The sequence below is a fragment of the Pteropus alecto genome, unplaced genomic scaffold, assembly GCF_000325575.1.
Source record: "Pteropus alecto unplaced genomic scaffold, ASM32557v1 scaffold584, whole genome shotgun sequence".
In the NCBI taxonomy this organism is placed as follows: domain Eukaryota; kingdom Metazoa; phylum Chordata; class Mammalia; order Chiroptera; family Pteropodidae; genus Pteropus; species Pteropus alecto.
In genome coordinates, this window is record NW_006434844.1 from 6,215 (window position 1) to 18,302 (window position 12,088).

Below are 12,088 nucleotides of genomic sequence, written 5' to 3' on the forward strand. Positions count from 1 at the left end.
TCATGTCAACTGGGCAAGTCAATTTGTCTACTTGCCTCTTCCATAGTGGATACTTTCTGCTCAGTGTTTGCTATGATTCAAGAATCTTCATATTTCATGCCCACTACCAGCTATACATCCACAAGCCTCTACTCCAGACCTCTCGTTCTGAATCTTCCAGTCCTTTCCCTTCAGGCTTCTGATCAAATGACCAAGATACTGTGTGCTGATAACATATAGTATATTAATATATATAAAATACAAAATTTAAATATATATAATTTATGCAGAATGTAATATCTAATATTAGTATAATAATATATTATATATATATATATACATGTATCTGTTTTATTTGCCTATGTATTGGCAATATATATTACAGAGTTGCCGTAACATATTACTACAAAATGAATGGCTTAAAACAACAGAAATTCATCCTCTCCCAGTTTCGGAGACCAGAAGTCTGAAATTAAGGTCCCTGCAGGACCGTGCTCCCTCCGGAAGCTTTAGGGGAGGTTCCTTCTTTGCCTTGTGCCCAATAGTTCTCTAAATATCTGGGTAGAGCGCCTCTCCCCAGTGTATAGTCATCTGAGTCAATGGCCATAGGTCCCTGAAAATAGTATTGTCATTACTATATGCTTGGCACAGTGTTGCAAGGTCCTTCCTTCTGGGGATCTGGCCACACCTCTTCAGACAGTGGGTTCTGGGTCTAAAATTGGCTCAAGGTTGGGGACTGAACCAGGGATAGAGACTTTGTATAGTGGTGGCTGCTTCTCCATTCTTGCCTTCTTCGGACGATATATATTAAATAGCATGTTCATTGGCTGCCCATCTGCTTTTTCGCTGGGGATGCCAAGCTCTATTAACCACGACTCCTTGTAGGTCAAGCCCCTTCGGTTGACCCTTCCTCCTTTTTAGTCATTATGGTAATAGCAACCTTCTGACTTTTGGTTAGCATGTGCTACCACCTGGCCTCTATTATGCTAGAGGCCCAGAATCTTGACAGACCGCAACACAGGGTCCAGCCCTGTGACTGCTTTTTATATCGTGACTTCTGAGTTGCTCGGTCCCTATATCCTTCGTTAAGCAGGTGTCTTCTTTCCCCGTGATGATAATTACCTATCGTAGCCGGTTGATGTGCTATTTAACCCCGCTTATTGACCAGTTACTCAGGAGACAAAGTGCAGGAAGATTCTAAGAGGGCATCTGTTACCCTGCAAAGGGGAGGTCTATGGAGCATCTTCCAGTATGGCAGAAGTGCTACTCTACTGGGGCAGGGCAAGCTCTGTCTGTCAGTCTGAGAGCCCAGAAGGTTCTGCAGAGTCATCATCCTCAAGGGCATCCCCCCATGTAGCACCATTTCATATTTCAGAATCCCAGGTTTTCCCACCAGGTCCCTGGCCTGAGCATGACAGGACCATTACCTCCACTTCCCTGTTCTACCAGGCCCTCTGGATTCTAACTCCTATTTAACTGCATGTTAACAGCTCTCTCTTTTTATCCCATTGCTGTGCATCAGTATGACTTAGCCAAAAGACAATTCTCATTCTCTGGGAATGATTCCCAGTATGAAGAGATATTGCCCAATTGCTTTCCAAAAAGGCTGTGTTGTTCCCATTTCCACCTGAAGGGACCAGAATACTTTTTCTTCTGCATCCCTGACAGCAGCAATACATGTTGCTGGTCTTTTTAATGTTGGCAGTGAGTCCGAACATTTGGTCCATTCAGGTAGAAAGATCTCTATGAGAAGGATGTTTGTTGCCACTGGTCTCATGGTGGCAAAAAACTGGAAATAAGGTGAATGACTGAGGTGAATGGTTCAATCGACACTGACAAATTTTATACAGGCATTAAAAAGAATAAGCCAGCGCTGTGACCACCGATTTGGAGAGATGTATGTTGGTTACTAAGTGAGAAAAAAAGATGCTCAAAATGTGTATAATGTGAGCTCAATGTTGTGAAAAACAAATAACCAAAAATACTTATATATTTGTATAAGTGTATATAGAGAGATGTCTGAATTTTGTTATAGTGAATGGTATGAACTAGGTCATTAACACAGGTTACCCGAAGGTGAGGTTTGAGGGGGTGATATGGAAGTTGAATGGAAATGGGCAGGATGGTGGGCCAGGGAGAGCCAAAACAAAAAAGAAACTAAAAAATCTGCACTGTTTAATATGACCATATTTGCATGTTTTTTTAATGCAAAAGGAAAGTAAATAAATACTTCTACTCACAAAGAAAGAATTCAAATCATAGTGCATTTAACCCACCTCTACCAGAAACAGATAGATCTGCAGCTAAACCCACAGAAAATATGGTTATTTGTTCCTATTTGTCTTTGGTGATTTTTTCTACCATGATTGAATGTGTTGTGTTACTCATGGCAAAAATAACAATGTGCTAATTTGATCCTAGGCTTTAAGAATTATAATGGTCACCCCTCTTGCACTTCTGTCATCATCATGAAAAGGTTACATCCCAATAGCCAGGTAAGCTTCTGCTCTCAGAAGAATGAGAGACCTATAGGTCTATTCTTAGCTGCACAATATTCCATACTATGAATTTACTGTAGTTTATTTAAACATTACTCTATTAATAGACACTTAGAGATTTTTTTTCAAAATTCTCACATGTCCGAACAGTGTTTTAATAAGCATCCTTGCACAAACATGTTACATATATATACATCAGTATTTCTGTGACATAGATGCATCGAGATGGCATGATGACATGAGATGCCGAAGCAGGTGTTTTATTCAGCTCCGGCCTCTGTAACAAAATAACAGACTGTGTGGCTTAAACAACAGATATAAAACATTTATTTCTCACAGTCCTGGAGGCTGGAAAGTCTAAGATCAAGGCACCAGCTGATTCAGATTCTGGTGGGAGTCCACTTCCTGGCTTGTAGATGGCTGCCTTCTCACTGTGTCCTCGCATGGCACATAATGCTAGATATTTCTCTGGAGTCACTCTTATAAGCACTAATCCCATTCATGAGAGCTCTACCCTCATGGTTTAAGCACCTCCCAAAGGCTCCGCCTGCTAATAACATCACATCAGGCATTGGGAGAGAGAGAGAGAGAGAGACAGGGAGAATGAAGGAGGCTGAGACAGAGAGAAAGAGAGGGAGATGGAGAAGGAATGAGGGAGAGACAAAGAGAGGGAGAGGAAAGGAGGGAGAGAGAGTCAGAGATAGAGAGGGAGAGAGGCAGAGAGAGAAAGAAAACATACTCTGGTGTCTCCTCCTCTTCTTATAAGGGTGCTAATCTCATTGAACCAGGGCCCCATCTCCAATGCCATCACAATGGAGGTTCAGGCTTCAACATATGAATTGGAGGGGCAAACAAACATTCAGTCCATAACAGCAGGTCCATTATATTTTCCTGGAATCAATGACTAAAGTCCACGGCTATGAAAAGAAAGGTCTTCAAAATATTTTTCATTCTAAATAAAGAAGACCACCTGTTCAGGACCAACCATATTCTTGCAGATTGCTGAGAGGCTCCATTTCAAAGGTGGAGGAGTTGCCTTTGGGGGAGAAACCACCCTTCTCCTCCCCAAGGTTCTCTCAATGTTGGGAAGGGTGTGGGAGCAAGCACTGACATGTACAGTCTGCGAGAGTCTGCAAAAGGTGGAGATTAATATCTTGTTCCTGTGTGGATATTTTCAGAGCCACCAGGCTTGCAGAACCTCCCAGTGCTCTCAGAGCAGTGCACGAAGAGGGCAAGTCCACTTCCAACTGAGATCCACCTCCCCAACTAAATGGGTCACCCAATGTTCACTTTTCATAGCTACCAAAACTGCTCTCCAAAAATTGGTACCAATTTACATTCCCCTAAAGGTTACATTCCACTCTAACCAACACTGAATACTATACATGTTTCTCATTTTTGTTGACATGATAAATGAAAAGTAGTATTTTTGTTGTTGCTTAAGAATGAATGTTTATTTTTTTTCTTTACTGAATTGCATGTTTGTGTCCTTTGGCCATTTTCTTATTGGAGTATTTATCTCCTATCTTAACGACTTGCAAGAGGTTTTATACATAAATACTATTGATTATTTTTCTGTTACGTACGTTGCAAACCTTGCTTCTCATGTGTAACTTGCATTTTGTTTTAGTATAAGACGCATGTGACATGCAGCAGTTTTATATTTTTACGCCATCAAATCTTTGTTCTCGTGTGATTTCTTCCATTATCCAGATGCTTTGCAAGTGTTTACTCATTTCAGAAGTGTCACTCACAGATGCAAAATTGCCAGGAGAGCTAAAGCCCTAGTGCTTTCCTACTATCCAGCATGCTGTCATGTGATTGAGGCATCAGGACTTGGCCCCACAAGTTACTCTCCTGAGAGCAGCTTTCACATCTTTATTTCTCAGAGTGTAGATGAGGGGATTTAGCATTGGAGTCACTGCTGCATAAAGTATAGAGACAATTTTGTCTCCATCTTGAGACTTTTTAGTCTGGGGTCTCACATAAATATATATTAGTGTCCCAAAGTAGATGGTTACCACAACCAGGTGAGAGCCACATGTGGAAAAGGCTTTAAGCCTAGCCTCAGTTGGGTGGATTCTTAAGACAGCCCTGAGGATGCAAAGGTAAGAGATAAGGATGAAAATTAAAGGGACTGGCATTGAAATGACAGCGCACACCATCATCATAACCTCTAGGAAAATGGTATTGGAACAGAGCAATTTAAAGATGGCTTGGGCTTCACAGGAGAAGTGATTGACCGAATTATGGCCGCAGAAACTGATGGGAAAGAGCAGAATGGGCATAACAGTGAGCAGGAAGGCTGTCATCCATGCAAGCAAAGCCATTAAAATGCATACTCGAGAAGACATGACCAGGTTATACCTGAGTGGATCTGAGATAGCCACAAATCGGTCATAAGCCATAATGGCAAGAAGGAAGCACTCGGCCAGTGCCAAGAAGGCTCGAATCGTGAGCTGGGCAAAACAGGAAGTGTAAGAGATGGTGGGAAAGTTCTGCAGCGAGTTTGCCATGATCAGTGGTACAGCACTGGTGGAAAAAAGGAGATCCAGTAAAGACAAGTTGCTGAGGAAGAAATACATCGGGGTGTGGAGCCGAGAACTGACTCCTACCAGGAAAATGATCATGCTGTTTCCTGCCAAAGTTACTATGTAGAGAAACATCAGTGCCCAGAAGAGAATACTCTGAGATGTGGGGTGCTTGGACAGTCCCACAAGAATGAATTCAGTCACTTTGGTGTGGTTTCCAATTTCCTGGTAATTCATTTCCTCTATCCTCAGCTACAGGTGGGAAGAGAAAACAGATGAATCAGCTCTTTGTCAACAAAGAATGCATTGATTATACTATCAGGTTAGTTAAAGTGCACCAGCCCTTGACACAAGCTCATCTCTGAGGTTTTCAGCCTCTGAGCTACCAGCACTTTCAGCAGCCCACCCCCATCCCTCCGTCCTCTGTTAGGAAAGTAAAAAGGCAATCCTATAGAAAAAAGGATCAGGACCCCTGGAATTGTGTGAATACAATATTTGAGGAAGGGAGAGCACAGGATCCATCAAACCTTCTAGCCAAGCCTCCCATGAGCTTTCCTATCAAGCTAAATGAGACCTGGCCACAGGTGGGAACCTGCTGCCTTGTCATTCAAGGGCAGAAGTATGATGGCACAGGAAAGGGTCCTCAGGACAGTTTTGTTTTACTCACTCAAGCTCATCACTGAAGGTCTTGTATCCCTTCTCACCCTAAGGCTGGAGCCAAAAGATCCACGGTGGTTTCCTCCAACCTCTTCAACTAGCAAGTCATAACTCTCCATAGTAGAGAAGAGAGAAAGGAGAAAGTGAAGGTCGGAAGGTCAAGATACCCAGGGGAGAGACCCTGAGGACTACCTTGCTGGATGCCTCTTTGTTCCCTTCTGATTCTTATGTACGTATGAGCAGGTGGGTGGGGCTGGCAGGCCAGGACTGTGCTGCTCTGGCCTTTGTTGCAAGTATTCTCTTTGGTTGGCAAGGTCTGGACTGACCTCTTCATTGCATTAGAATGAAGAGATATGAGATCTTGGTGTGACTACCGGCATGTGTCTGCCTCCTGAGTCTGTTTTTGACTGTGCTCCTAACTACTGTGCTGTAATTTATAATCAATAAATCTCCAGATGCGCACCTCCTTTTGAGCATTTGATATCACTTTAAATACCATTTCACCAATTTCAAACTCATTCATATGCCCTACTCCCCTCTAAGTCAATGCCATTTTCTACTGTGCTGTTGATCAGTGTCTGCTACATAATAGGGGCTCACCAAATGTTAGATTCCTTCTCCAACTTACCGTCCATATCCCTTCAGTCAAAAAAACTCTGTTAACATGTCTATTTAACTGAATAAGCATTTACAGATACCTATTGTGGAGCAGGCACTGAGAAGTATATTCCTTTACAATATCCCTCTTATTTATTCCTTCTTTATTCTAATGTTTTTAGAGTCCAAGAATGCATTACCTCACACCAAGATTCACTACTAGCAACCTCCCAGACATAGTCCTTGCCCTTAAGGGGTTCACTATCTGATGAGAGTGACAAAAAAGGAAACAAACAATGATAATATAATGTGACATGTTGTATATTGGGGGAGGTCATACAAGAGCACCCAAGAAGGATGCCTAATCAATTCCAATCAGGAAAGAAGTGACATCTCAGTTGAGACTTGAAAAATGAGTTAGAACTAGCCAGTAAGTTCATTCTATAGTCAGAGAGGAAGTGGGGAGAGAGAAGAAACAAAGGCGAATACATCAGTCTCTGCTCACAATCCATGGGGTGAGAAAATCTGATCTCGCATGAGGAGGGTTAAACAGAGGAAGGCACCAAACTGAAAATGATTAACTGGATTCATAACTAGCTCCTTTCAGTCACCACAGACAGATGCATGTGGTTAGAGCAGTGCTTCTCAAAGTGGGGCCTGTGGACCAGTAGCATCAGTACCCTCTGGGACTTGGTAGATATGCAGACTTTCAGGTCCCCACCCCAGGCCTAACTGAGTCAAGAACTCTGGGGGTAGAGCCCAGTAATCTGGAGATATATCCCTGTGGGGGAGGTGAGGGGTTCTGAGAGCTACTGGCTTAGAATATAGCTTACTCATTTCCTGGTGGCTTTCAACTTTTGTCCTAAAGCAGAAATGAGAGAAGAAACAGACATAGATGGCTTTTCAGATTATCACAAACATTGTAGGGTCCCTACATTAGAATGAGAGAGACAAGTATTCACCCCAATCCTAGAGAAATTAACCTGTCTCCTATCTCTCTTCTGTACCCCAAAGTCTCCCAACAGCCAGATCTTGTCAAGGAAATGAGTCCTTCTTGCTGTTTCCCATGGCTGTTAAGCCACATCTTTGTCATGTGACTCCAGCTCTTCACATTTCTCACTTTCACTTCCCACATGAAGACCTTCATGCTTTCATGGTACTGAATTCTAAAAATAGTGAGAGGTCCTGGAAGCAGTTTCTGTCTTTACTCCTGAGACCCAGAAGTGAGGAGCTCACAGTGGAGGTGGGGAAGACACACTTTCTCCTCTGAGGCACTCTGGGATGGATTGTCATATCCATTTGCTGTGCTCCAGTCTCAGAGCAGACAAATGAGAGGGCTGAGGCCAGTTCTGGTTACGGTCAGCCCAAGGTTCTGTCTACTACATCAGTGGACTGCAAGTAGTTTTGCTCACTTCCTTCCAAAAGAGTTTTGTGAAACATTTTCTCTCTCTGTCTCTGTCTCTGTCTCTCTCTCCCCCTCTCTCCCTCCTTCTCTCTCTCTCTCCCCTCCCTCCCACGTCAGGATGCCGTGAGAAGGTGAGCTGTTTGCAAACCAGGAAGCAGGCTCTCGCCAGAGGCTGGATTTGCTGGTGCCTTGAACGTGGACTTCCAGTCGTTTTAAACTAGCATTTTAATTTTTTCATAAGTTTAAATAGTTGCAAAGATATTTCTGGCTTACTTTTTAAAAGCTACCCTTGCCTGCATATTCCCTGAGAAAGCTTCATTTCCCCTCAGCTGTGTGCATTCGAGAGATTTGAAGAATAGGCATTAAGACCTCACAACCTTTCAAAAGCCACTGGTGGGCTCGTTCTACAGTAAGCTCTTGGGAAACAGGCTGCTTGTCATGTCCTAAGGCACAGAACAAGTTAGTCATTTTGGAAGGTGGTCGCTTCTCGTTGCCACCAGGGCTAACTCTGGCCTTATGCAGCTGTGTTTGTGTGAGCTCACTGAACCTTCTCTTGTGGGGACTCCATCTGGAGGGCTAAGGAAGGCAGCTTCTTTGCACTCAAAAGTATCCTGTATCACTGAGACATTGGCAGTATCATCCTCAAGGAGAAGACCCCAACATGCTTTTCTCTGAGAACGCCATAGGTGGCATACATAGGTGGCATGTATTTTTAACAATGGCATTCTAGCCCCCCGGGCATAAGATGGAATCATGACTAAATTGCATCTGTGAGATGGGCTGAGCATCTGGCTCAAATAAGCTGGGCTTCTCCCAGCTCTGTAGCCCGGCCTCCTTGACTGCAGGAGCCCAAATGCTCAGCTATGGTGGCGAAGAAAATAAAAAAGAGAACTGCTTCCTGCTCTGACTTTGAGCCAAATTTTGTTTTCCTGATATAAAATCTGCTTTGGGATGAACATAGATATTCTCTTGTCAAATCATAACATATTTGCCTGATTTCGACAATGAAGTCTTCACTTACCTAAAGTGTTGACTTGTCGTTCACCTGGAGGATGGAAAGAACTATGGTCTCTGCTCAGTGAGTACTTTCCTTCAGACAGAAGCCAACAGGCCCAATCATGAGTGACCTGAAGAGCTCAATAGCAAGGTATTAAAATAGCCTTCGGGATCTAAGTGCTGTGTATATCACTAGTCAATGAATTACTTCCTGGTAGCTTCTTCAGGGACTGGATGCTTGATAGGTTATTTTCTTGTACTTCTGAAAAGCAGGCAGTGTAGCAGAGAACGGACATGTGAGCAGAGACGAATAATTCTTTCCCAGAGGCATGGACTAAATTTCGTTCTTCTTCCATAACTATCAACATTTCCTGACTAGTTGGTCCCCAGATTCTGAGGTTCACCTGGGAGAGGTACGAAGGACATCTCTCTAGGCACAAGTTTGCCAAAGACTTTGGAGTCTTTAGAATCTGAGTTACCCTGCAGCCTTTGGTTGCTACCCAATTATCCAGTTCAGGACTACAGTGAAGTCAGGATAGGTAATAAGAAAGTCCAGTCCTCTTGCTTGGGACACACAAAGGCCGACCATACCTGGCACATCTCCAGCTAGATTCATACTCTGGGAAGATAGAGACACATCCTAGAGTCACATGGTTCACAATGTGACTTAGGAAAGTGATCCTAATTTTCCAATCTGTAGTCAGGTTGGGGAGGGGAGAGCTTACTTGGGGGTTACCTCTGCAGGCCTTATTAACCAGAGGGAGACTTAGAAAATACAAACAGATCTTGGCAAGATAACCCCAGGGGAAATAATTAGAGGTGTATGCCAACTACATTACTGAAGTTGTGAGTAGCCTCTATGGGCAGCCGCAATTGTAAATATGGTCCTGGTGGATCAAATAGATTGACTCTTTGAGCCAAAAAATGACAACAAATAACAAGTTCATGCTGCAGCCTCACAGGCCAACATATGGGACTTCTGCAATTCCTGTCCAAAGCTGTGTTTCAGGATCTTTTCAAGAATGAGTGTCTCTTGTCCAGACTCCAGAGTTATCAGACTGAGAGCCATCATTTACTATGCATCTCCTCTGTGTGCCAGGATCTGTGCAAGAGTTTATAGACTAATAGAGGACCAAACATAAACACTCGAAGCAGACAAGAATCAAGCATTAGTCTGCTTAGAATGGACACTGAGGGCAAAACTTAACTGAGGGGTGGCCTTGAGCTAGGACCAAACAGACCACCAGAGTCCTAAGCTGAACTCCACCCCTTTCTGGCTCTGTGATTTAAGATGAGCTGTGATAACTTAATCTCAGCTTTAGATTTTTCCTCTTTGACATGAAACAAATAGTTATCTTATTTCATTGTTTGCCAGAATAACTGAGAGAATACATGTGTAACTAGTCTGTAAATACAGGTGTCCATTTAGGAAAAACTCTAGCACCTCCCTACCTCCAGCAAGGCATTTACATCAGAACACAATGGCCTCATATCAGCACCAATGCATTGAGCATCAGTTATCTAGGCCAGTAAGGCTCCCTTGTCTCTCCCGCTGGTGCCAAGGTAAAGAGGTCTCCAACATGTTTCCCATGGATGTTGGATGTTGACCTAAAGAGACAGAGAGGTGGCTGAGTGTGAACCCAAAGCGGATAGCCCTTGTGGTTGGAAGTCAAAAATGACACTGTAGTTACTGGGGACCAGACATGATGATGTACAACTCAGGAGTTCTCTACCATGATTAGTGTTATTGGATGCATGATGGCGACAGCGCTGGGCTAACAAAAGGAATGTTTCCACTGAAGTTGAGAAAAGATGCTGAAAATCAGGTGATAGTTCAGAGCCAGTAGTTAGGGATGCTGGTCCTCAAAAAAGTTTTTTTTTTTTTAAATTTATTTTATTTTATTTAATAGATCACCTAAAGTTAAACAGAAATGATCAATTCTAGGTCAAACCTGGCATTGCTAAATATTCATGTAAGTTGGGGAAGATTTCTTCACGTAGTTGAATGTAAGATTGCCTAGGAGTGCTTGGAAAACGCATTTGTAAGTATGCACATAGTAATTATAATGTAAACACTGGTTAAAATCACTATAGTGAGATGATGAGGAGAAGGAAGCATGTGTGTGTGCATGGTGGTTGCAAGTGAGAGTTGTAAAACAGGGTTAGATTCTTAACCTTTGGAGTGGGAAATTAATAGATAATGCTAAAATCGAAAGTGAAGAAGCAGCAGTATAAATATGATATTTAGCTATAGAGAGAGGTGGCCTCAGGAAAGGAGGAAATGAGGAAAACGGATATAAGACAGTGTTGTTTTTCATAATACAACTTATAGAATTATTTGACTTTGGAAATTACATTCATGTATGACTTTGAGTTTTAAAAAACTAAGTGAAAATTAATTTGAAAACGAAAATCCCACAAAAAAAGTCACAGGTAGATTACAAAACTAAAGAATGAGACTGAGGACTGAGACTACATACAGCATTGCAGAACAAATAAATAAGTCAAAAACCGATGGCCCCTTTTCAATAATGCCTATCAACCTCCTTGTGTAAACTTGCCCCCTAAGGCTCGCCTTGCGGGCACACCAACCTCCTTTGCCCTGCTCAACTATTTTTCATAACATGAATCACCATCTAACACTACATCACTTATTTACAGGTGTTTTGCTTCTTTTCTTTCTTCCTCGCTAGGATGACAGCTGTGCAAAAGCAGGCATCTCAGCCTGTTTGGTTCACCGCTGGATCCCAGCAGGTGCCCAATAAGCATTTGTTGAATTACTATATTAAAAACTGTAAAACTCTACTGAGGGACATCAAAGAAGGCTTAAGAATATAGATTTCTATATCATTTTTTGGTATAAAAATACAATACTAAGGATACAAATTCTTGCTAATTTAATTGGTAAATGCATTACAATTTCAATTAAAATACCAACATAATGATGCTAATGTCCAAATAGAAAAATACATATGTGGAATAGGCAGAAAAGTATTGCCAAAGATATGTAATTTGGTGGAATAAGTCCTAGGAAATACAAATTAAATAACTAAATTTATCAATGAAATAGAATAAGAGTCCAGAATAGGTTTAAAAATAAATTTAGTATATGATAAAGGAGAAATATAGTAAATAATAAAGGAAACACAATAAATGGCATTTAAAATTTTTAAATTTTTAATTAAATTTATTGGGGTGACATGGGTTAATAATATTATATAATTATAAAGTATACAGTTCTATAATATATCATCTATATATTGCATCGTGTGCTCACCACCCAAAGTCAAATTTCCTTCTGTCACCATATATTTGACCCTCTTTACTTTCTTCATCCTCTCCCTCCACCCCTTTTTTCTGGTAACCATCATACTGTTGTTGTCTATGTCTACATGTTTGTTTTGTTTGTTCATTTGTTGCTTTCT

General features: G+C 41.9%; 1 protein-coding gene across 1 annotated transcript; it reads right to left on the minus strand.

Annotated features, from left to right (window-relative positions):
- Positions 1 to 4,306: 4,306 nt before the first annotated feature.
- Positions 4,307 to 5,062, minus strand: LOC107195585 (olfactory receptor 13H1). Its single transcript, XM_015588422.1, has one exon. It carries the CDS (start codon positions 5,060 to 5,062, stop codon positions 4,307 to 4,309), a length of 756 nt encoding a protein of 251 aa, XP_015443908.1.
- Positions 5,063 to 12,088: the final 7,026 nt, after the last annotated feature.

Coding starts and splice junctions, on each gene's coding strand:
- LOC107195585 (XM_015588422.1), bottom strand. CDS start 5,062: ATGTATTTCTTCCTCAGCAACTTGTCTTTACTGGATCTCCTTTTTTCC.